The sequence below is a fragment of the Colletotrichum higginsianum genome, chromosome 9 (assembly GCF_001672515.1).
Source record: "Colletotrichum higginsianum IMI 349063 chromosome 9, whole genome shotgun sequence".
Taxonomy (NCBI): Eukaryota; Fungi; Ascomycota; class Sordariomycetes; order Glomerellales; family Glomerellaceae; genus Colletotrichum; species Colletotrichum higginsianum.
Window position 1 is genome coordinate 1,880,791 of NC_030961.1, and position 23,615 is coordinate 1,904,405.

The window sequence follows — 23,615 nt, forward strand, 5'->3', positions numbered from 1 at the left end:
GCTCTTGGTAACGACAACCGGTGTCGGTCCGGGTGTCGGTCGGTCCGCTCGGCAAGGGACAGCAAGCGGCACAGCCATGAATAAAATAAAATAAAAAATAAGAATGGTTCCGTTCGTACGTCTCGGCGACGGTCTCCCACGTCGCGTCGCTCTCGTTGTTGTGTGCTCTAGGCACGGCCGACAGTGCCACCCCTACACTACGTCTACCGGCCTTGCGACATCCCCAGCGGCGGAACGAGCAGCAAGAGCACGAAGCTGATGAACACTGTTGCCATGCGCGGATCCAGGAAGACCGTCTAAAGTCTTGACCATGCCCCGTATCGGCGGGTGAAGGAGGACCTCAAGGAACGCAAGTATCTTGCTCCCCATCGACTGGTGGTGCAAGGCCTCTCACTACTGGTTGGGGACCAAGTGCTACGACTTCCTTGCCGGCAATGAGGGCATCGAGAGCTCCCACTCCCTGATGCGGAGCAAGACTCTCGAGGCGTTCCCCGTGTTGAAACGGTCCGACCTCGCCGGCGCCCACAACGACTTCCGCATAACCGTATCCATCGGCGTGACAGCCGCCCTGCATGGCGCCAGCGTCGTGAACCACTCGCGGGTTCACGAGCCTGCAAGGATGCTAACGTGAAGCTTTGCGGCAGGACATGGGGTCTGCCAGAGACCGCCAGACGCCTCCGCCGCATGAAATCCGCATCAGGGCCAAATTCATCATCAACTGCACGGGGCCCTTCACCGACTCGCTCCGTAAGATGGATGACCATAACTGCAAGACCATCGTCGCCCCAGTCTCGAGAGTCTACGCCATCCTGCCCGGCCAACATGGGCCTCGTCGACCCCTCCACGTCCGGCGGCCGCGTCACCTTCTTCCCACCGTGGCAGGACAAAACCATCGCTGGCACCACCAACGAGCCCGCGTCCATCACGCCGAATCCGCTGCCCGACGAAAAGTCGATTGGATGGATCCCAAGCTCGTCCGCAACCACCTCGTTGACGTCTCCGCTTCGGGCCCCCTGACCTGCGCTGACAGCCAATTGACGACTTACCCAGAACTACGGCGACCGCGCCTGGTCCGTCGCCATTCTCTGCCGGCCCACAGACAAGCGCGGCGAGCGCCCCTCCTTCGAGGCCCAGACCTTGCTCGAGGCTCTGCCCAAGGTCATGGACATCGTGACCAGGGAGCTGAAATGACGGGAACAGGCGATGGCAAGATCTCAAGTGGCGAGAAAATGAGGTGCCGCGGCGATGCTGCAGTGAGCCATCCTCTTCTTCTTCATGCGTCCGTATGCTAAAGTCCGCCGGCTAACCGTCGCGTTCCTCGAGCCCATGGGGGTGCCCGGGTCGATGCTTTGCATCGCCCGCAAACAGGTCGAGCAGCGCAAAGATTGACTTTGCCAGCCAGCCAGGAGCACAAGATGTGCTCGCGCCACGACGACGGAACCGCTGACGAGCAGCAGTTGCCCGCGGAGACTGCGATGCTGCTTCGCATTGGCGGTAAGCCGGAAAGCTTGTTTCGTTTAGTGAGCCGTGTCGGCCGTAAGGTAAGCGAGAGGTGACTTGAGGGTAGCGAGGGAGGGCTCGAGATGCAGAGCAACAAGGTTAGTCGAGGACAAAGAAGAGTTGTGCCACTAGTTGAATGTCTCGGACGGACAGACTGGCCCCCTCGCCCCCCGGTGTGGTTGAGCAATAATACATGGGACCGGTTAGTTGCTCTGGACCTTATGTCACACTTCAAATAGGACGAAAATGGGATTCCAGAGATGTTGGTTGTGAGAATAGAGTTCTTTTCCCTTCTTCCCCCCCCCCAAAACATCAAGATCCTACTTCGTGAAGTGATGTAGCACATCTAGAAAACATGGTCATAAGCCTCGTCTCAGCCATTCCAAATATGCCAGTGAGCAGGGAGCCTTATTCTAATCCCTCAGGAACTCTGAATGAATAATGCTTTTTGTTCCCTGTGTCTTGCGTGAAATAAAAGCAGCCGCTTCCCGCCAAAGCTCCTCGCAATGCATCATGAGATTTGTCCAGGCTTGGCCAAGCCTTGTAAATGCCACAATAACTCCTCATGCAAATGACCCAATCCCATTGTCTATAATTTTCCCCGTTCTTTTCCAGATGATGTAGTCGTGATATCTTGTCGCAGATATAATAATAAAAACCCCAATATATAAAAGAAAAAGAAAAAAAAGGGGGTCTTGATGCCAGAATACAATAGTTGAATGTCAAAAGGTAGAAAATGTAAAAGAAAAAAGTGGTATCATAGCTTCGTGCGAAAGCTGAAGAGTGGGATTTCGATTGGGAGCAGCAAGACTGCTTCATTCGTGAGATATTCGTGTGTGAAATGTCTAGCTGGAGGTGCTGCTAGCTCGGCGTATGTCAACGCTGTCAAAGTCTTTGGGGGCATTCCCCATGCTGAAAACGCGATGCAGGAGACTGCGCTTCGTCATGCTAGTCCGGCGGTACTGGTAGTCCTGGTCGTACGGGCATGACAAGGTCGGACTGCTGTGTTGGCTCTGCCGCTCGAGCTCGGCATCCCAGCCGTAGATGTCTTCGTCAGGCGCAGCATGGCAGTACGAACCGTTCTCGCTCTGGACAACGGGGACGGCCTCCTCATCCGGCGGAGACTGTACGCTGATGCCAAGTAGGTTGGAAAAGTCGGTGAATTGGCAGTCGATCGGTGGGGACATCGGCAGTGGCAGCTCGCTTGACTTGACATCCGCGGCAGCCGCCGCCGCCGCCGCCGCCGGAACAGCCATGGCCTCGGCATCAGGCTTCTTGCCGTCCGCCTCCGGTATGGCGGCAGGGATGGCAGGAGTGGCCATTGCGGGGGAGGGTACCACGACATTCTGAACTGGCGGCATCGACTCGAGCTTTGCATCGTCGGCGATCTCGGTCGTGATCTTGAGCGGAGCTGGGGTTCGTGATCGAACGCGGATCGGGCGTCGTACCAGCCAGGGCCGACTGTTGCGGTACGGATTCAGTTCCTTTGCGGTCATACCACCGTTACATCCACCGTCGATGTGTTGTGAACCAGCGAGCGCAACCTTCTCAGAGTCCCTGCTCGCCTCTTCCGCCACTGTGAGAGGTAGTCGTTTGCCTGGATGGGGCTCCTCCCAAGGGTTGAAAAGGTGACGGACACGCGAGAAACCGTCCAACGGGAGGTGGGAAGACGATGTTGCTGGGGTGGTGGATGTAGTTGATGGCATGACCTCTGATTCCTATAATGGGTTGCTGTGGCTGGCTTCCGCCATGGTGACGTCTCCGTCCGTGGTGGGCGCCGAAGAAGGTGCGTTGTTGCGGCGGTTAGATCGCGACTTGCGATGCAGTCCCAGCTTTGCGCCAACCTTCTTCCAGCCGTTGTTGTGGGCCGTCAAGGCCCGTTGGAGGCCGCCGGGCGAGGTACTGAATGTCCAGTCCGACGTGGGCGGCGTGGTAGGAGGCGTCATGGGCTCTGTGCCGGGCGAGGCGGCACTGCCGCTGTCATCCGTCAGTCCTTCGCGCTCCACGCCCAATGCAGAGGCCGATCGACTGGTGGCTCCACTGCGACCAACAGTCAGCTGAGGAAGAAACTTGGGAGATCTCTTGGGTTCTTCTGACCTGGTCCCGGCGCCCTCTACCTGGAGGCGAGAGCGTCCTTGCCGCGCATCATGTCCGTCCTCCTCCATGTGCACATCACCGTGACCAGGCATGACGGACTCAATAAAAGGCACGAGAACGGAGTCGTTCATGAGCTCATAAACGATCTTGACGGCCTCGTCCAGTTCGGAAGGAGGGGGAGGGGTAGGAGGGCACTGCTGGGCGGTGAGACGATCCCGTACACGGGAAGGCAGGTTGACTTCTCGGGGAGCGTAAGGGATGATGTATGCCTGCATCAGCTTCTCCCATAGCGAGCAAACGTGCTCTTTGCCGTCGCCAATCCACTCCTGATTAGTAATGATCTGCTCGTAGGCCGTGCGATACCGCTCGGCATCCATGGTGAACTCGAGCGTTTCCAAGCAGTGGTTCTGAGAAAGATAGGCCATGAAGGCTGCTAGCGTCCATGGTGGCGAGGAAGTGTTGGACAGGATTTCCGAGAGTGAGGGAGGCGTCAGGATGACAGCGCCCGGCATCAAGGCCCCGCTGGTGGGCCTGGACCTTGACATGATAGTGGTATGTTCCCAGTCCGCGACAGCTAGAGCCGGACTGGGCGGTGACAATTCCCTCTCGGGCGATGGCGATGGACTCAGGTAGATGGGGGAATGTCTTCTTATCCTGGACCTTTTCATTTCCACGCCGAGTTGTCGAGTAGAAAACGAAAGGTACCAGATGCGCTATTCCGAGAAATAGCGACGAACTGAGGTGGAAGGGCAGTCTGGTGTGCCTAGAGTCGGCTCAATGGACCCATAGAAGAAGGGCGTTGAGTGGTGTGCTGGACTGTGTTCGCGAGAATGGTCTTCGATTTCCAGAGACGCGGGGAAAGCCAGACAGGTATTCGCGGCTTGGCTAATTGACGTTGATGTCCACCAAAACTCTTGCTTGGCAGTCGTATAGCCTCGATGATGATCCCACACGATTTCCAGCTCACTAGATCCGAAGCAAAGTGTCGTTTGGGGCCGAAACTCGGTCGTTTGATTCGATAGGCGGTTTCAAGTGTTAGTCGTGTAAACTGCTGGTGTGTTACTGAGGTGTCGGGATCGAGAGACTCTACACAGCTATCGATTGAGAAAGCTGACGTGCCGGGACGAATGGGGCCCACGCGAGGTAAATAGCCCAGAGCGTTACAGATGGGAGCAATTCCTCCAGGCGGGCTTGGAAAGAGGCTTGCACTAAGACCAGACTGGATACGCTAGAAGTGTCTTGGTGACGGGAATGGAATTGACTCGTTGCAATCGGCAGCGTGCGTGCAAAATGCTGCTTGCAGAATGTCGCAGAAGACAGTGAGTTCAATGGCAAGAATGCAGGCGAGCCACCAAGGTAGACCAGTAGCAGGATGCCGGGGAGATCTATGCGGAATGCAACCAAGCCACACGTTCGACAGTCGCCCAATACAGTCGGGAGATCGATACGGTGAGGAGAGGGGTCACTCTTTTCGTTCGTGGCTTGCAGAGGTAGCGACGTGACGTCTTGCTGGACTAGGCGAATTCGAATTCGGGATGCGGATGCTGATCGAAGGAAACGAACGATACGGAAGGCGGTGGTTGAACTCGTCGGGACTGTACAAAGAGCAGGCTGCTCGAGAATCCGGAGCTGGACGGAATGGGAGCCGAGCAAAGATGAAGCGGCGAACGAACGACCAGTGAAGGAAAGGGTTGTGTGACGGCGCGAAGAGCGAAAGCCGACGGCGAAGTGCTTTCGTAAAGGTGTTGAAGGAGGGCGGCGGCGATATATGCGATATGTTGTGTAGTCCGGCGACGGGTATCTCTTGAGGGTATCACGCGAAGTTTGACCGTTGCGAATGGCGATGACGGAATGGTTGTTGTGTATCGTGAGAGAGTGGAAGAAGAAGGAAAAAGGAAAATGGTCTGGAATGTCGAGGGCGGATCGGGAGTGTTTGAGAAGGAGAGCGTAGGTGAAGCAATGGCGGTAGGAACGATGGGGACGGCGGGTAGAGGAGAGGACATGAGATAGCTAAAAAAGCGTCTCCCCGTTCCCGTACTGGCTCGGTCAGGCAGAGGAGGGAGGTACCTCTTGGGCGGCGGCCGTACCGCACCGCAGACGACTGGAGAAGGCAAGGAATGCTGGAGTAAGGTCAGATCAGGATGGTACGGGGCCAGTGAGAGGAAGTGCTCCGCACCGACTAGCGCGCCCTGGGTCGTGTACCTCATGTACCTGTTCCCAGGACAGGTACGTACCTATACCCTTCTGTCTCTGCTTGACATCACTATCCAGCGAGTGACGCCGGGTAGGAGTACTTTCCCTCTGCCCCTTTGGTGTGTGCAAACCCACCCACACCAACGCATCCATGCGCAAACACACTAGAAGGACCCTCGTTTGGTACCTAGTCTCCAGCTGGTGAGCAAGGGGGGCAAGAAGACCGAGAAGCCTTTTAGGGGGAAATCACATCAAATCAGATTCCTTCCTACGTCTCCATGCCATCCATGGTCATCACCCCCTTCCCCAATCCACCAGACCAGTACGCCAGGACATCCCCAGCCCGGTCCATCGCTATTGCCTGTTTGGAGGGCGGCCAGGACGACGGACGGCACGCTGGACGGCACGCTGGACGGGGCGACGAGGGCAAGCTGAGCAGGGGAGGCCTGATAACGGGGGGAGGCGAGGAACAGGTTCATGATGCGGAAGGTATCTGACGCGGCCTAGCGAGCAAGCCGCAGTACTTGATAATGAACTTCCGCTCAGGTATCACCAGCAGAAGCGCACTGGCCCACCACGGACGGAAATGCCTACGGCCTACGGGCGTGCTTACAGGGGCTTGCCAGCCAAGCAGAAGAGACAGGATGGGGCAGGTGGTACATCATTGCCTGAAAGGAGAAGGCGGCGGACGGCCCAATGTAGCCAAGCAAAGGGAATGTGCATTGTATCTCTTGTCGTCTCTCTCTCTCTCTCGGTCTCCTCTTTCCATCCCGCTGCGATCTGAAAGCCGTCCATCTCAGCTTCGACCGCAGATGAGAAGACGGACAGAGTGACGCGAGAAGCTTTATGCAGGTTGTATGGGCGAGGGCTTGCCAGGAGGCACGGTACACAACCACCGCAGGCAGAAGCGGGCACCGGTAACCGGTGGAGGCATGTCGTGACTAACAAGTGACGCGTTGCTCTTGCGACGACGGAGTGGCACAGAGGCGGGGAGAATTATTAGTTGTGGTCTGTCAGAAAGTAGCAGCCTGAGAGGGACGGGACCGGACCGGGTACCCTTTTGGAGCCTAGAGTCCAGACAAGCCAGCGCCGTGTGGTCTTGCCTGTCCGATTATTCTGCGGAGTCGCATCATCGCAGGGGTTGCGGATGTGACCCTCCTGCCCTGTAGTAGCAGGGTATGATAGGGAATGGGCAGGGACGGCGCCATGAAGGCTGATCACAAGTGAAATGGTCTCAGTAGTGAATATTGTGCGACGGACAGCCTTCTGGGAGGGTGAAATGGAAGACTGATAGAAGGCGGGATGGAAGGGCGGGAGGAAGAGAAGCAGACGGGGGGGAAAAAAGGAAGGAAAAAAGGGGTTGGGACTGCAAAGCCAAAGCAAACGGAAAGGGGTGGGGCCACAGTGGTGGAAAGGAGCAGGAGGTGTGTGTGGGGCTTTGCGTCTTTGGTGCGCGCTAGAAGATTTCAAAGGCGGGTCCCATGGCCCAATGACAGCGTTGTAAGAAGCGATCATGCCTGGTTGAGGGAAGTCTGCATGGAAAATGGCAGCAGCACTAAAATGGAAGGAAAATGGAACAATTCGAAGAAGCGCAAGGCGCTTCGAAGAAGGGAGACGCAGGGAGTGGTGAGCAATGATGGGATTAACTGGAGCGGGGCACGGGTCTCGGAGGTCTAGGCGTGGTCTTTTCACTGAAAGTATTCTTCATCGTTGTTTTTCTCTCTCGCCCCCTGCATCCCCCAATCTTCCTTTGGCCGCTATACCCCTTCACTGCAATCTCTTGGGTGTGCCTTGACGGTACGGAACCGCCTTCAGCAGCAATTTCTGGGTCCTTCTCCTCCATCCCCCCATTTGGAGCAGCGTTTGGTGGCAGCTCGATGGTCTAGATGCCGCCATCCCCAGTGACAAGTGCCCGTTTTCAACGGAGACGACGCCCGCCGTGGCCACTGGTCAACGCTATTGGATGCCACACTGGGACTTCGAAGCCGCTGAGCCCGATCCAATCCTAAATCCAGTCCAGTCCCACTGCCTGTCAATTCTTCCGCTGCCCGCCGTGACCACTCTTGCCATTCCCGCTAGTTCGTTGCCCTCCCTCGTCTAGGGATTGGAACCGTCGAGCGATTACGCGCTGTTGACATCCATCCAGGCAGCTGGGGACATCCCCTTCGCGATGGATCTGTCTGTACTTCGTACTCTGTACACTACACGACCGTTCAGCCGTTTGTTCAGTCCACCACATGACGGATGGCCCCCACAATGTCATGATATCTCGCATATGGGACGGACATTTCATCCCCATTGCCAAGGACAGTGTCATGGTCCACAGCCTCGCTCTGTCGCCCGCACGCCAAAGTGAGGAGAAGCCGTCATCGTGATCCCGGTGCGTGCCGACTATCCTTCTCGTCTGCTTGGCCCCATGGCCGTTTCCCCCGTTTCATCCCTCTTGGCGCCCAATCACTTTGCGCGCTTGTCGGCCATCCATCCACAGAATCTGTCTGCCCTTCCTCTGGTTTTCCATCTCATCCGCTGGCCGCTCCATCCTCTTTCGATGCCGTCGGGCGCCGGCCTGACGCTTTTGACCTTAACAACGCATGCCAATGGCGTAATTTGATGTCACGGATTTTACAATCATCGCCGCGTGCCTCTTTGGCTCGGACTATGAGCTTGGGAGCATTCCCTCAGCCCCATGCCCTGATGATTTGACACATTCCTTCAGTGGCAGTCTCCGAAATCCGAAGTCTCACACTGCACCATCACCTGGCTTCGACTTGTTCCAAGGGATGCCATCCGTGCGCTCGCCCTTTTGCCCCCTCTACCCTCACACACACACACACACTCTCTCTCTCTCTCTCCCTCTCTGTCTCTCTTTCTATCTCTATCTCAACTCTGCAGTCGCAATCTTGTCTCGTTCGCTTGTGTCCGTCCCGCTCGGTCCATACCCTCGCTCATCTCCCTCATTCACTCGACCGTCTCCTCGTCTCATCGTCCGTTTCGCTCTCGGTCAGCTTCACTGCCGCCATAGCCCATGGATCAACCCAGTCACAGTCTGCCTTCAGCCGGCTCCGCAAAAAGTGGCAGATCCCAGGGCCTCCCTGCTCGCCTAGCTTCCAGTAGTGGCTGACAGAGCACTTACGGAGCAACGGAGAGAGGAGTGAGCGAGTATGGAAGAACCCTCTCACTGCCGCTGCCGCCGCCGCCACAACACACCTACGACGGTTCACTGAAATGAGCTTCTGAATAGGTACCTGCAGACCACAGTAACAATGAGCCGCGAGCCACGGCGGCGGACCCTCCTATCCCTCACCCGTAACGTCGCACGTCGTTGTATCATATCACCGGCGGCCGCTGTTGGCGTTGCTCCCGGCCCGCCCGCTTCTCATTCCCGGGGATTGCCATCGTGACTGACTTGTTGACCTGTTCACTTGGTGACTAGATGGCTGAGTCGATGACTCGGTGTGTGGAATCATTTTCGGCATGCTTGACGGTGTGGACCAATATGACCAGCCAAAGTCGGGCATTCCTGGCGTTTGCTCCTCGGTCTCCCCATGCCGGGCTTCGCGGCTTCCCATGTAGCAACGATGCTCTCCCCTTGGCAGGTCAATCTTGAGCTTGGCATTGCTTCTTCCACATTCAGAACGCTCCTCGTCTCTCTGAGTTTCTATCTCGACTTTCTGCACATCACCACACTCGCGTCCTCGGCCATCTCCCTCTACTTACCCCAGACCCAAGATGCCAGTGGGTATGCATGTACAGATGGATGTTGGAAACTACTGTAGCGAACGCGCACGCTGCACGCTGAGGTAAGTGGCCATGTTTAATTAACCTGTCTCCTCTTCCGACTCCTATGCCTTTTGGGGAGGACTAGCGCGGTGGATCAGCAATAAGAGCATGCCATGCTATGGGCTCCGATATCTGATCACTATGCGGGCGAGTGGGATGCTGCTCTTCGACTTTCCGATCGAGGCATAATGCCATGAGACAGCCATGATTATGATGCGGGCGCCATCGTGCCAGAGCCAAGGCGGGCCAGGAGAATCCAGCCCGTCGTCACTCACTCGCACTCACACCACCTACGTCCGACCGGAAGGGAGAGGAATGACGCTTTGCCGTCCTCCTCATGCTCTTTGCAGGGGCTAAAACCCCGGGGACGACTAACGATAGAGCCCGTGAGACCGAGATGCGATGTGCCGCATTCCGGCATGTGGCGTCATAACTTCTGTCCGAACGTCTCTTCAACGCACGGGTACGGTACACTCCTTGGCCTTTCCCCTCGTCTCTTTCACTCTCAGGTGTGTTGCCTCGCGACATGAGGCGACAATGCGACGATGAGAGAGGTAGCTTTTGCGTTTCAACAGAAGAAGCCCGCCCTTCTCCCTCTTAATAATTGCCGGCGTCATTCATCCCAGCTTGACAACCAAGAGCATCTGACCTAGGGCATCCATCACATCACCCATGCCGGGTACCCCAGGGTGCGGTGTCGTCCTACGGGTATAAGGTGTTCGCTTTCCGAAAGCAGAAAGTGACACTCAAAGACTAATACTAGGGTCGCGACGCCCGCACGAGGGGGGGGCACACAAGTCTAGCGATGGCGAGTTTGCGTGTCGGGTTCCCTGCCTGCCTGCTAATCTAGCTGATGCAATACAATAACCCCATTCCGTGGCCGTGATTGGCCATTGGATCCTGCCGCTGAAGAGAGAACACAAGCAAGCCAGCAGGATGGGCAAGTGAACCAAGGTACGTTGCCAAGGCGGTCCCTCTTGAGGTCGCATAGGTACACAATATGAAGAAAGATGGGCAAGTGAACGAACAGTTCTCTCCATCTAGCCTCTTGGCCAGAAGCACCCTTTCGATCTCATCATCAGTGTTTGGACGCACTCATACGCCCTTTCGGACCCTGGTTGGAGACGTCAGCACACACACACACACACACACACACGGGCGGGCGGGCGCCCACACCACTGGCCCGGCAGTTGAGGAATGTGGCAGTCCATACATTCATTGCCTTGCCGGGGCGGCTGACACTCAGGACGGGCGTCGGGATATGAGCTAAATCCCGGCAAACACTGGGGGATGGTGCAGAGGAGTCTAAAGAAGCAAACCCCTTGGGGGCCGAAATGGCGGGTGTAACAAAAGTGAAAAGAAGGGAAAGCAAAGAAACCCCCCCCCGGCCAGCCGGCCACACCACAAATCGGCAACAGCTCGCGAAGGTTTGAAAGGACCCCAGGACCTTATCCGATTCGAACCCTCCCTCCGCCCACTCCTCCATCGGTCCCGGGCGTAGCACCCGAGTGAAAGACAGTCGCGGCTGCCGCGGCCATTCGTCCGAATTCTCCGTGAGCAAACAGCCACCGCTGCGTTGCTCGGATCTGTTGGCTATTTACGATGTACTTTTCAATGTCCGTGGTTCCGTAGTTTGTTTGTTCCATGTCACTCCATGCCCACCCCATTCCTGGAGTGAGACAGCTTATTACCGGCCGTCCGTTTATTCCTTTCCAACGCGAATGACGGCATAACCCCCTCCCCCGCACGAATCACCTTCCTGACTGCTGTCGCTGGCGATACGTTTTGCGGGGCTGGGGAGGAGGCGGAGATCGACTTTGTGAGGGGATGCGGTGTGAAGTCATCGTCGTCGGATCACCCAGACTCGCGTGGTCTACTCGCACCATGGTCTGCCGCTTATGACATGTGGTCTATGTGGGTTTTCTCGCGCTGCTGCGCCGAACCCGAGGGAGTTGGCCGTGTGAGCCTCTGCCGTCGCAAGCCGCCGCCGCACTTCCTTTCCCCCCATCCCTACCCGAGCAGCCCCCCATCCGCTTGAACCTTGCTTGGCAGCTGGCCGCCGCCTGCTGTATTGACAATGAACCCCCGTTATCAAGAGGGGCTACTTACACATGTCTCGGCCCAAGGTTGCCGGTCATGGTCGGAGGTGCGGGGGCAAGGCAGAGGAAACAAGAAGGAAGAAACGAGCAAACGGATGCAGATGGCGGGACCCCTCACGGGAATAGTGAGCAAATGGGCGACGTCGTTGCTGGTTGCAAACGAACAAACAAACAGTCACGAGCTTTGGCACCGGGAGGGGGGGAGAGTGGGACATGTGTGGCTGGAGATGGCTGATATTTGGGGCGGTGTGCCCACCGTCTGCCGACAACCCACACACACAACGACGCCACGACGATCGTTGAGGGGTTTCCTTCCGGGGTACGTCGAGGCGGGGACGGCAAGCCTGATATCTGATACATAGCATCGATCGATGTCGCCCATGGCGAGTTCCTGTCTACCTTCAGATACTCCCGAGTCCAGAGTTCGAATTCGAGTTCGAGGAGTGAATATGGGGCCGCCAACGCTTCGCTCCCAGGGGCTTGCATTCAGAGCTCACCGACGAGGGGAGGGGCCGCCTTGGCCACGCATCTCGGCCTGCTTGGCGCGCCTTTGATGAGAGTGTCCTTGGCCATTTCCTGCATGTGCATGTGCGAGAGTGCGTTGCGCTGCACGGTCCCAAGAGGGTTGCAGTTGCAGCCGTTCCGGATGCGAATGGGGCAACGGAAGTGGCTGTCGATCAGTGTGACGAGGAGGCGGAAATGGAAGACGGGAAGGAAGAACGAGAAAGAAAAGAAGAAGAAGAATAGAGACGAAAAGGAATAAGGGGAGCGCAAAAAGAAAGGATAGAGGCTCGTGGCAGGCGTCGGGGCTCCTTTGCCTTGTCGTCGGTGAGCTTGGCTCGAGCTCCGTGTTGTTGCTGGCGTGGCTGTCTTATTTAGTTGCCGCCAAGGCAGCCTCCGATACAAAAACAATCCGAGTCGAACCGTCTCTGACCAGCCAGTCCGTCTCCGGCGATGTTCGGGTTCGTCTTGATTCAACGCTGGCCGATGTGGTTGATTCACCTGACTCTTGGGCGGGTTTGAACAAAATATCGTATACCTACGTATAGTGGTTGACGGTGGTCTTCACACGCCAGAGTCTAGGGGCTCAACTCTGAAGCTTTCATCGGTCAATCAAGTTGACAGACGCTGCAACACCGGTACACTTCCACTAACAACCACAAACCGTCATAAGTGCCTACCAACCTTACCTACGTAGGTTCCGAAGACGGAGGGGGGGCCTATAACCAACCATTGAGCTGATCAATGCACGTCTGACGGGCCCCTCCCAATTGCTATAGATAGTGCAAATCGTGGCTGGGCCCACGTGCGAACCCATCATGCCATCTGCCAACCGTTTGCAACCAGGCGTTACACGGTCACGGTTTCGGGGCCGTCGTGGTGACGGACGATCTCAGGCTGAAAAAGACAAGTGCAAATGCCAAGAGTGTGTGGCGGCGGCACGAGCAGGCCCAACATTGCAGGGCAGGGCAGGCATGTATCCGTATACTTTCCAACGAAGCTTGGAAGTTAATTAAGTTCCACGGATGCACGGGACGGGACAAGGCAGGGCTGTGTTGGCCAAGGCAAAGCGACGTTGAGGCTTTCGACGCGCCACGGAGCTGACGACATGAAGGAGGAGGTCGGGTGGGTTAGTCAGGTCGGAATACTTATTCATCATCCGAGGCGGCTCGGCAAGCCTGAGATGATGGGCGAGGGAAGCAAAAAAAAGGCAGCGGTGCATCGACTTTGGTGGGCTCTGGAGCCTCTCAAGGCTTTGGGCTCCGCAGGGTTCCAGAAACCGCTGCAGAAGCTTTTGTTTCTGTTGAAGTTTGGGGCTTTTCTTCTCCCGCGCTTCTACGCATGCGCCGATCATACTGACTGCATCCACCCTCGCAGGTTGCATGTATCTCGATCTAACGTCCGACGTGGGACGCACCCTGTGTCGGTCCATCCGTAATGTCAAGAACATTTTTCCCGCCCATGAAAGATGACAGGGAATACGGATTACGAGTGGCTGACGTCGGCATGAGAGCCGCGCCTTTGTTCTTCGTCTTATTCTCGCGTGTAGGATGAGACTCCTATTGCTGTTCTATTCGGCCGTTTGCGAGGCCGACGGCAACATACGATCTCCTTTCCGGCGGGCGTGTGCGGACGTGTGCGGACGTGTGCGGACGTATGTGTAGAGTGGATAGGCATGCTCCCACCGCTTGGGGGACCAAGTCCCTCAAGTGCGTGGCCCAGTCCAACGGCGAGTCCGTAGCTGGGGCTTCCACGTTGGGCAGGAGTTCACCCCCCCCCCCCCCCCCCACCCCGTTTTCCTTTTTTGTTATTGTTGTTGCAGTTTGCTCTCTCTTCGGACAAGTGTGGAGATACGGAGTCACGGAATGAGTGATTTGTTTGCCGTAATCCAGGTGCTTGACAATGCGGTCAACATTCCAGACTCCAGAGTTTTCTATCCGAGGGCTTGGAGTGACATCGCACTGACCGGCCTTTTGGAGTCTGCCCCCGGGACGATCGCCAAACACTGTTTAGAGGGGCCGAGAAGATACCTTGGCACGGCAGGTAAAGCACAGAGGGGGATGCGCCCAACAATGCGAAAACAGGACGGAATGTAGAGGCCCAGTCTAGGCCATGACGATCAAAGGGACGGTCCAAGGATGACATGACGGGTGACGGATGACGGATGATGGAAGGAATGAATTTGGATTCTGGAAGGATTGGACGAGAAACGGACATAACACGGAGACGGAACCGCGAGACATTGCATCGTACAACGATTGAAGTCTACCCAACTAGGTACCCAGGTATCCGCGAGCAAAGAAAGCAGGGTGAGAAGACCCAAAACAGAACACAGAAGATGCAAAGCCAAATGCAAAAGCAAAAATGTCAAACCCGGGAAAAGGCAATCCGGAGCCCAATGTCGTCATCGGCCGAATAGGAATGCGCAGAGAAGGTTCTTTGGCACCTTCCGTGCGTGCTGGCTTCGTCCTTCCTCCCTGTCCCTTGTGTGCGCGGAGAGCAACGGCTAGGAAATTACGGGCCTCACGATGGAGAAGGAGCGGCACACCCCCGATCTACCTGTACATTGCTGTTATGTAAGCGCACATCATTATCGGGACGTCCTCGGCGAGGGCCATCCATGTCGTTGTCACGTCCGTCTGTTCTGCGATGGGCTGTTTGCATTGCACACACAAGCACACAGAGACACGCGCCATTGAAAAAAAGTTACGCTCCTATGCAACCTCACTGGCAAGGTGATAAATCAATCGCTTGTCTCCGCCCCATCGGAACTGAGCCGAGTGTGGCATGCAGCATTTTTTTTTTAAAATAAAAAACATAAACAACAACACATCCCCATAGCAAGGCTGCTACTGGACTGGCTGGCAGGACACCCTGCGAGACACCCTCCCGCGATGGTGTACAGATACGTGCGCCGAAAGCTCCAGAGGGGGAAAATGAACATGTCGCCATTGTGGCAAACCAATTGCTTCTGGAACCCTTCCATTTACGGCCTAGTGCCCTTCCGGCTCAGCTGGACCTTGATCGATCCCGGGCCATCCTGACCTGAACCTTCCGATCTTGAAATCTGCGTTCGTGGCAGCAATGCATGCCGCGCCCTGCAAATAGACAGACGTCCTGCGTGCTACTGTACGGCGGCTACGGGTGGAACGCATCACTGGCACTGACACTGACGCAGTGGCCAGTGGCCAGGACGTCCAGCACGGAGGGACTTGTGTGCTGGAAGCCGGGGGGACCGCAGGCAACACGACGCAATCCGGTCACGCACTGCGGCGGCACCTTGGATATGCTTGGATATGGGGGCCATGTCATGGGACGGGAAGAGAACACACCATCAACAAGTCGCAACCCAACCTCGAGAAACCCATCGGATCCCGGCCCATGTCAGCCACAACCGCCCTCACCGTACTGCATGTCCATCAGGTACCACTTCACGAGCGAGCAGTTGCTTGCACGGGCGCCTGCCTCCCCAGCCAGCAGCGACACAGGCAATGTTCCATAACGCCGACGGCGTCGCCGGGAGCCCGACTTTGCTTCCCAATCCCAATTTACATCGCACACACCCGAGGCGCCGATGCCCGTCCGCCCGCCCGCCCGCATGGCGCCGACATCCCAATTCTTGCCCAGACCGGTGCTCGAATTTTCAGCTGCTTTGCCCACCTAGCCGCCCAGGTCTTCTCCACAACTCCTTCGAGTAGCGCGGTGACGCCGGAACGCACCACGCTTCGCTCTCACTTTCGCGCCATCGCGAGTCAACACCTCATCGTGTGTGGCACGAGACGAGAGTTCTTTTGCAGAGCAACGCGTGTATGTACAGAGACCACAATCTTAGGCGAGCCCGGCTGACCGGCCCAACGAGTCGGCTGCCGCCGTCGCTGCCAAGTCGCCCGCCGTTGGGAGTCGCCCAGATAGCCAACGGCGTCGGTTGCCACACGGCCAACATCCGTTGCGAGGACGGGCGTCCAACTAGACCACCTTGGTCGTCAGGGCTTGCAATACGTTGTGGTGTGACCTGCCAGCTCTGCTCCCTGTCTCGAAGTGGCTTACAGCCAGGCATAGAGTGCGACGTGTGTCTGTTCATGATTTACTGTTCGGCAAGCAATGACCTGCTGACTTGGGATGGACGGGCCGCTCTCTGATCGAGTTGCGCCGAGGAAAACTGTAGTGGTTTTCCTTGGCCAACCCGCAGAACCATCAATCCAGCAGTTCGTCTCCGGGTCTCCCTACCCGAGGGCCCGACTGAGCGTGCCACGTCCGAAAGCTGTTCGACCAAACCGCCAGGCGCCGCCCTCCGTCGTTGTCGCCAGGTCCAGAATGCAAGCCCACAACGTCGTACGTGCCATGCACGAGGCTCGTGAAGCCTGTCTTTTCCCCTGTCTTCTCCCGTCATGTTCAGGGTCCGAGACTCTCGGCTGGCTGGAAATGCCGCTGTCAGACTCGAAGAGCAAGACCTGACTCTTAATCGGCCCGCTCACGTCCCACGTCCGTCCCACGACAACCACATTGAACCCTGCCCAGGACTGTGTACGTACGGACGACGATCGGCAGGGACAGCGAATAGATTCCCCCCCCCCCTCCAAATCCCCGGATCTGCTGCTTGTTCCCTGGTCCCGTCGAGGGCGATAGATATGTCGGCGGACTGTCTGACATGATGACTAAGACATGCGGACGGACAGCCCGAGTGATAAGCTCCAATAACCCGACAACAACGTTTGCTAACCCATTCCTACAACCTGAACGTCTCAATCGCAACGTCTCCACCTCGTGAGTTGATGGAGATCGGTTGAAGCCTGGGCGACAGCAACACGGCAGGACAGGGGGGCCCGAATTGACTTTCCCGCCTGCTTCCTGTCAATCGATGGAGGGGTTTGACAGCTCAACGCCAAATACCCGCCCACCACGCGGTGTGGCCGTCGCCGTATTTTGGTAAGGAAAAACCCACCCCCCGCTGCGCCGCCGTACCTACGCGTACCTACTACCTGCGAGCATACGGATACGCAACGAACGCGGACCCCTTGTTCCAAGAAGGGAACACGAGAGAGGGAGAGAATGAGGGAAGAGGGAAGGGGGAAAAAACCTGCGACTTGCCACCTCGGAAGCGCCAATCCATCGACAATGCATGCATCTGCCTGAATCGCCGGACCCTTGAAAGCTCCTCCTCCCGCCCGTCACTTGGCGCCCATCTCACATGTATCAGACCGACGGGACAGCCTGAACCCTTGGGTCGATCGTTGAGGGGCCCAAAGTATTGATGGCTGCCTCGCAACATCAACAACACACAGAAAGAAAAGAAAGGGAGAAAAAAAAACTAGAAGAAAATAGTGGAGTATCAGCCAGCCTTGTTTTGCCTCTTCCAGGGCTGGCTGGACTCAGACAATGAGGGAGGTACGACAGACAGCATGGAACGGTGCACTTTCCTAGTGCCAGCCTGCGTTTATCGCCTCTTGGGACCAAGTCAGCAACCCCCCATCCCCCCACCATCTCTATCTAGCCTCTTTGCCTATGGCCTTGGGGTGATGGGGCTCGGCGGGTGTTTATGTCAGTATCTCGTAACAACAAGTGATGAAGAGATACAGAGGCAGGCAGGCAGGCAGGCAGGCAGAGAGAGTTGTCCCGAATGCGTCTGTAACTCGCGAAGCCGCGGTCGGCGCGCGTGCGGTTGGAATGCTATCGCCAACAAGACATAGAGCCCCTCAACCAAGCCCCATCGTCCGGGCCGGGAGAGGGGCGTTGCGCGCTTGTCTCGATGCTCGGCGTCCCGCACCTGAAACCGAGCCTTTTTCTTGCCTGCCACAATGACCAGGGCGGAAGGCCTTCCGGCCAATGAAAAGCATGTCTTCTTAGCGGGCGAACACGACGATATCGGCCCAGGTAGGTCCGTATACCCAAGGTACGAACGGATCACCCAGATACCGCCCCCCCGAGCTTCCTGTCCGGCCGGCACCGAAACCCTGGCTAGACACGAGGCCGGAAGGGGTGACTCGGGCTATGCCTTGTCCATGCAGGCAGCGAATACGTGTGCGGTTGGGATGAGTGAGTCAAATCACCACTTTGTTTAAACTGGACAACGCACAGTTGCCCATATCCATCCTAGGGCTCTGGACGAAAATTTCAAGAAGAGAAAGGGGGGAGGGAAATCATCCGACACGAACCCCGCCGGGCTGCCCTGGGCCAGTGGACTTGGGTCGTCAAGGCTCGATTAGTGAAGCCTAATACCTCACGAACTGGATGCCTTCATCACCCGACAAGTGCGTGTGTGGGATTTAGGAATAGTACCAACCAGACCTTTCTGCTTTTTTCGTCGTGCGGTATGTCTTGCTACCTATGAGCAAGAGAAGCCGCTTGTTCTCGTCATATCATCTTTCCTAAATGACCACCGAGAACCCATAGTAGAACAAGATCTTAAAAAAAAAAGAAGAAGAAACAAAGACTCGTACAAGCATCTTAGCAAGACACTATGTGGTATTCCAGAACTCCCAAACACTTTTGGTCAACGCCAAGTTGCCCATGCTCCTTTTCCTCCTCGAGGAAAAATGCGGTGATAATGATAATGATACGCAATTGGGACGAACGCTTTCGTTCCCACCCTCTTCCGCGATTGCTCGATTCGGGCATGCCCAACTACATACGAAAGATGACTCTTCGATCATGAAGGGGGAAAGTCCGGCTATGATACCTCGGCTTCTTCGGTCTGCTTTTCCGCACGAGGAGGTAAGAACAAGACATTTTGTTGGTGGCTCAGAGGCCAGCAAGATCAAATTCGCCGCTGAAGCCCCTGTTCAGCAGCATCCCGGCGAGTCGGAGACGCTGCAGTGGCAGATCGTCGCCAGAATAAGCGTCAATGGCATTGAGGCCGAGAGCCAGACACATTCCGTTCGTGATGGTGAAGACACCGCAGTCGTAGCCATTCGTCTGCTGCGGAGCTTCGTGACAGACCGACCTCCACTCGCTTGGTTTGTAGTCGCTTCCCAAGAAGGCTTCGACCCAAGACAAGGCTCTGTTGGTATGGGCGACCGAGCCTTTCGGGTTGAAGGAGTCCATGTGCGATACCGTTCGCTTCTGGGGCCGAACAACGAGTAACGTCCAGTGGTTGTTCTTGCAGATGGGCATGAGAATCGTCTCAAGCTTCAGAAAGTTTGCCTTCGTAACTCCATATCGGCGAAGTGCTCGTTCAGTGTTTTGCACGCCGTTGTCCTCCAATCTTTTGTAAAAGAACGAACCCATCGCCAGGCAAATCCGGTTTGGTGATTTTACGTCTGCAGCGCCTGCGGCTGCGTTGACATAGCGATCGAGCCACTGCAGCGAGCCGTTGACAATCTCGTCGTTGAGCCATTCTGTCTGTGGAATCACCTTGGCGAAGTCATGTTTCTTGAGCTCAATGCTCTCAGCCGTGATGGCGAGTGTCTTGGAAGAGCTGGCTTGCAACAAAGCCGACACCTTCTGAGACCATTCTGCCGACAATGAAGTGACCAAACGTTTTCGAGGAGCGCGAAGCCCGCCGGTCTTGCGCAGCTTCTCGGCCTCATTTTCTCTGGCCTTTCTTTCCTCCTCCTCTCTTCGACGTGCCTTGTCGACGTCAAACAATAACTGTAGGTGGAGGGAAAGGTCCTCGAGCTCCTCTTCTTTGTCGTCCGAGATGTTCAGACCTGCCAGGGTTGGAGGGCTTGGGGGGCAAGGTGACGGTTCACGGGGGTTATTCTTTACGAAAAAGCCCTTGGCTTCGAGGCCGTTCAGAGATTTGTTCAGATGCTGTACAAGGCGGGGCTTGCATCTAGCCGCAAGAGCCTCTCCATCGCTATGCTCCGACGTGTTGTCGGTCTCTGGCTCGGCACCCACGTGCTGTTCTGGTCCATTGGAGCTGCAATTATCGGGTGAGCCATCGGTCTGTGTGTCGCTCAAGGAGCTGCTCTCGGTGACGCGCCGAAGCGGCGAGCCGATCATGATGGGCGAACGGAAGAGCTTCTTGAACAAGCCGGCTGATTTGGTTGACGAGGGCGTCAACGGCTTTATCGATGGCGAAAATTGCACCCTCTTCAGACCCCGCGCCTTCTGGAGTCGTTTCAATATAACGGGAGATGGACTGTCCTTCTTGAGGATAGACGCCTGGTTCAGTCCAGGGAGCAGGTCTTCTGGCGTCATACCAGGGGGCACCTCCTTGTAAGCAGTCCGTCGCTTTGCCGCAATCTCGGCCAGATGCTCCCGAACGAAGGTATAAGCATCAGTGGTTCTGACAGGAGGGACGTAGCCGGTCTTCGTGGCCGGTCGGTATTCGGGTGCGTCTCTCGGTTCGACGGCTTCCTCCACTGACTCGCTTTTCGCCAACGTGTCGGGGAAGGTTCCGGGCATCTCAACGTCGATCCTCGAGACAGGATCGTCAGATGCGTCGATGCCAAAGCTGTCGCGCCCCCGGAAGAAACTCATGACTTTGCCGACTAACCCGGCTCGCTGAACAAGATTGGGCATCGGCTTTCGACTTACGAGGGCGTCCAGGTCGGCTCCAATGCCCTTGAGAACCCGCTGCGGGACACCAGACTCGGTCAGAACATGAGCGCATTCGTCGGGGAAGTTATCCACAAATTCTTTTGCCGCCGTAATAGCAAGAAACTCGTCCGCGCTCATGTTGTAGTCCATTGTCGACTGAGGAAATTTAAAGGTACTCTTCAGTCTCCCAAGGAAAGTGTGAGAATAAATGCTTTCGAGGACGAACGCTGTCTGCTGAAAAACATCGATGTAGGCACCGAGGGTGCATATGCGCTGCGAGAGGGCATCGTCGTTCATTCGGAAGGCAGAAGAACCGTCTCTGGGGCCCGATAGCCCCTTTTCAAGCCGGCGGCTGATGTTTCGAAATGTTCGAACAAGTGGAGCCACTTGATGCCAATGGGCGACTCTTGTTGATTCGTCGACCCAAACAAGATTGGTTTTGGATGTCTCCGAGTGGACAGATTGAGACTGTCCTGCAGTCATGCTTTCATCAACAGAGTCGTCGAAAAGTTCCAATCTCATGCGCTTCGTGGTAACATTGCCGGTTTGAGGATCGCGCAAGTGGCGCTCAACAACGTCGTAGTTGCGAGGGTACACTAGTGCATTGGTTAAAATCGACCAGCGCAGTGCCAACACCGGCAAACTCACCATAGCCAGCAATGCTACTGGAGACCTTTGTAACAGCGCCTCGGACTGAGGTCATGATATTGATGAGCCAAGTCGCACGGCCCTGACGTCTCTGTTGCAATCCATTAGCAGAGCACTGAGAGGACCCTATTCGACAACTCACAATTCCTTCGTCTGAAGCCACACTTGCAGGACTCGAGATGTAGCTGAGTGGCTCCTGCTCAGGCTGACTCTGATCGGCCGCATTCGCTACGATCAGGTCCAGCTCCGAGTCTTCGGCCCGCCGCTTGCGGGATGGGTTGGAAACAGGTAAGCTTTGGGCGAGACCTAACGGGCTGGAGCGAAGGGAGCCTTGATCAGAGGACAGTGACTTGTGTCCCGCAGACTGGAAAGTGGTGATATCGCAATGCGCTCCTTCAAGAATACAATCCCGCGTTCTCGAGCTATCCGCCACTCGGACAAGGATCGGCCGCTTGGGCTGCTCAGGAGAGATCGGAAAGGCTCCGGGCGGCGCCCGCAGAGTATGAAGATTGGTGAAGGGATCGGTAGAGCTGAGGAAAGTGTTTCCGACACGAGGTGTGGTATTTGCCACCTCCTCAACACTGATTGGGCTTGTTGGGTCAATCAAGTCCTTTCTCGCGTGCCGCTGAGGTGTAAATCTCTTCAGCTCACGTGTTCCTCTCGTCTTGGTATTGTTAGACGCGAAGAGTAAGGTGCCCAGATCAGGCAGGTGCCGTAGGGTCTTGCCGACACAAGCGGCCTTCGTTGCGGGTAGGTGCGAGGTAGTCGCGCGTCTGAGGTATTCGGCTTGCTGAGATCTTGGGAAAGGAGGGACACAGACGCCGATGCTATTCGTGGTCGAAGGCTTGCCAACGAAAGGGTCTTCGAACGATGACTTGTTCCCGGGAAGATGGCGAACAAGGCTGTAATCGGTCTTCGGCAGCTGGGGGGCTGGCCTTACCCTATCTAGATGGGGTTCGAATATTAGTCTACTCGGTCGCTCGGGAAATGCGCGAGTGGTATCCTCGATCTGTCCTGAAGTAGGGCGGGGCTTTCGTCTGAGCCGGTGATTGTGGCGATCGATCCGAAGTTGCTCCTGATTCAAGATAGGTCGCGGGTTGGGGTTGGGGCTGGGTTCGGATTTCCGTCCGGCCCGTTGTTGACCAAACTGCAAATGGTAGTGACGACTGAGGTAGGTAGTCAATTGACGAGGTGCAACAATTCCGGCGAGGGGGTCGCGTCGGTCGAGACCTGGGTTGACGATAAGGCTGGGACTGGTCGGATGGGGTTCCCAGCTGTATCTGAATGTCGTCAGTTTCGCGGGCGCGGGGGAGTTGGGTCGTGGTTTGCGGCTCGCAATGAGCTCCTCAAAAGAACTAAGATAGCGGATCTTGCTCTTTTGTCGGGGAGGAGGTCGGCCCTGGTGCTTCAGCTGCTCTGACGCCATGGTTGTTAGCTGGGAAAGTGCGAGGCTCGAAAGTCGAGCCCGGGGTATTCAGAAAAAGTCCAAGGCGCAAAGGAAAACAGGCGGAAATGAAAGGTCGGACGGGACGAAAAAGACGACGCCGGGGATTTTACAGTGCTTCTGGAGCTGCGCGACCCGAAATCGTCGAGAAAGCAAGTGGTTGAATTGGCTCGTTGCTGCTGTCGCGACGCGAGGACTGGGTCGTGATGTGAAGTTAAAGTACAGAAGGTTGAGAGGTTGACGAGGTTCGTCGCAAGGCGAGGCGCGTCGGTTTGTTGTGTGGAAAGAAAGAAGACGCAGTGTCTACTAGGCGGCAAGAGAAAGAGAGAAAAAGACAGAATTCACGTAAGCGGGCTCGTCAAAGAATCGCACGAGGTTAAGGGGGGGAGGAAGGCGCAGGCGATGCGGTAGGAAACTGCGAAATCCCCATCGGGGGGGTGCGACGGAGTTTCTGATGGAGTTGAGGAAAGAGTGCCTGCAGTTTTCGACAGCTCCGGTAGGAAGAGCGAAGGGAAATGAGGTAAGGCGGCACAGCAGGCCGCTCGCAGCGCAGCCCCACCGCCACGCAGCTTATGACAGCCATAGAAGGAGCGACTAACCCCTCAAAAATGCCAATTTTAGGCTCATCTGAGTTCCGCAACCCGATCGATGCAAAACAATTTTTAGGGGCCAGCTCTGCGCCTCTGCACTCCCAAGCTCAAATCCGTGTAAAAGATGAAGGATTGACCTGCATTTTAGCTAAATAGGTAGGTAGACATGTTCCAGCGTCCTGGACGGGAACTCGACAGCGCCTGTTCTGACCGAAAACACGATCAGTAGTCTGAATAATGACAAAAAATGCATTTCAAAGCTAAGGGATTACAAGACACCAG

General features: G+C 56.3%; 8 protein-coding genes across 8 annotated transcripts; 3 read left to right on the forward strand and 5 right to left on the reverse strand.

Moving 5' to 3' along the window:
* Positions 1–340: 340 nt before the first annotated feature.
* Positions 341–574, reverse strand: CH63R_12807 (uncharacterized protein; the record flags this gene model as incomplete). Its single annotated transcript, XM_018307781.1, has 1 exon — positions 341–574. The coding sequence occupies one exon, from the start codon at positions 572–574 to the stop codon at positions 341–343; it is 234 nt and encodes a 77-aa protein (XP_018152198.1).
* Positions 575–647: 73 nt separating this feature from the next.
* Positions 648–1,292, forward strand: CH63R_12808 (Glycerol-3-phosphate dehydrogenase; the record flags this gene model as incomplete). The annotated part of the gene is made up of 1 exon (XM_018307782.1): positions 648–1,292. The coding sequence occupies one exon, from the start codon at positions 648–650 to the stop codon at positions 1,290–1,292; it is 645 nt and encodes a 214-aa protein (XP_018152199.1).
* A 1,053-nt stretch (positions 1,293–2,345) lies between these two features.
* On the reverse strand, positions 2,346–3,206 carry CH63R_12809 (Regulator of g-protein signaling; the record flags this gene model as incomplete). The annotated part of the gene is made up of 1 exon (XM_018307783.1): positions 2,346–3,206. The coding sequence occupies one exon, from the start codon at positions 3,204–3,206 to the stop codon at positions 2,346–2,348; it is 861 nt and encodes a 286-aa protein (XP_018152200.1).
* A 12-nt stretch (positions 3,207–3,218) lies between these two features.
* Positions 3,219–4,142, reverse strand: CH63R_12810 (Regulator of g-protein signaling; the record flags this gene model as incomplete). Its single annotated transcript, XM_018307784.1, has 1 exon — positions 3,219–4,142. One exon carries the CDS (start codon positions 4,140–4,142, stop codon positions 3,219–3,221), a length of 924 nt encoding a protein of 307 aa, XP_018152201.1.
* Positions 4,143–6,068: 1,926 nt separating this feature from the next.
* CH63R_12811 (uncharacterized protein) lies at positions 6,069–6,287 on the forward strand (the record flags this gene model as incomplete). Its single annotated transcript, XM_018307785.1, has 1 exon — positions 6,069–6,287. One exon carries the CDS (start codon positions 6,069–6,071, stop codon positions 6,285–6,287), a length of 219 nt encoding a protein of 72 aa, XP_018152202.1.
* Positions 6,288–10,610: 4,323 nt separating this feature from the next.
* Positions 10,611–11,056, reverse strand: CH63R_12812 (uncharacterized protein; the record flags this gene model as incomplete). The annotated part of the gene is made up of 2 exons (XM_018307786.1): positions 10,611–10,684; positions 10,747–11,056. The coding sequence occupies 2 exons, from the start codon at positions 11,054–11,056 to the stop codon at positions 10,611–10,613; spliced, it is 384 nt and encodes a 127-aa protein (XP_018152203.1).
* A 3,478-nt stretch (positions 11,057–14,534) lies between these two features.
* Positions 14,535–16,140, forward strand: CH63R_12813 (uncharacterized protein; the record flags this gene model as incomplete). Its single annotated transcript, XM_018307787.1, has 4 exons — positions 14,535–14,746; positions 15,012–15,079; positions 15,349–15,935; positions 16,003–16,140. The coding sequence occupies 4 exons, from the start codon at positions 14,535–14,537 to the stop codon at positions 16,138–16,140; spliced, it is 1,005 nt and encodes a 334-aa protein (XP_018152204.1).
* A 2,768-nt stretch (positions 16,141–18,908) lies between these two features.
* Positions 18,909–22,725, reverse strand: CH63R_12814 (Ulp1 protease family protein; the record flags this gene model as incomplete). Its single annotated transcript, XM_018307788.1, has 3 exons — positions 18,909–21,247; positions 21,300–21,390; positions 21,442–22,725. The coding sequence occupies 3 exons, from the start codon at positions 22,723–22,725 to the stop codon at positions 18,909–18,911; spliced, it is 3,714 nt and encodes a 1,237-aa protein (XP_018152205.1).
* Between the last annotated feature and the right edge of the window lie 890 nt (positions 22,726–23,615).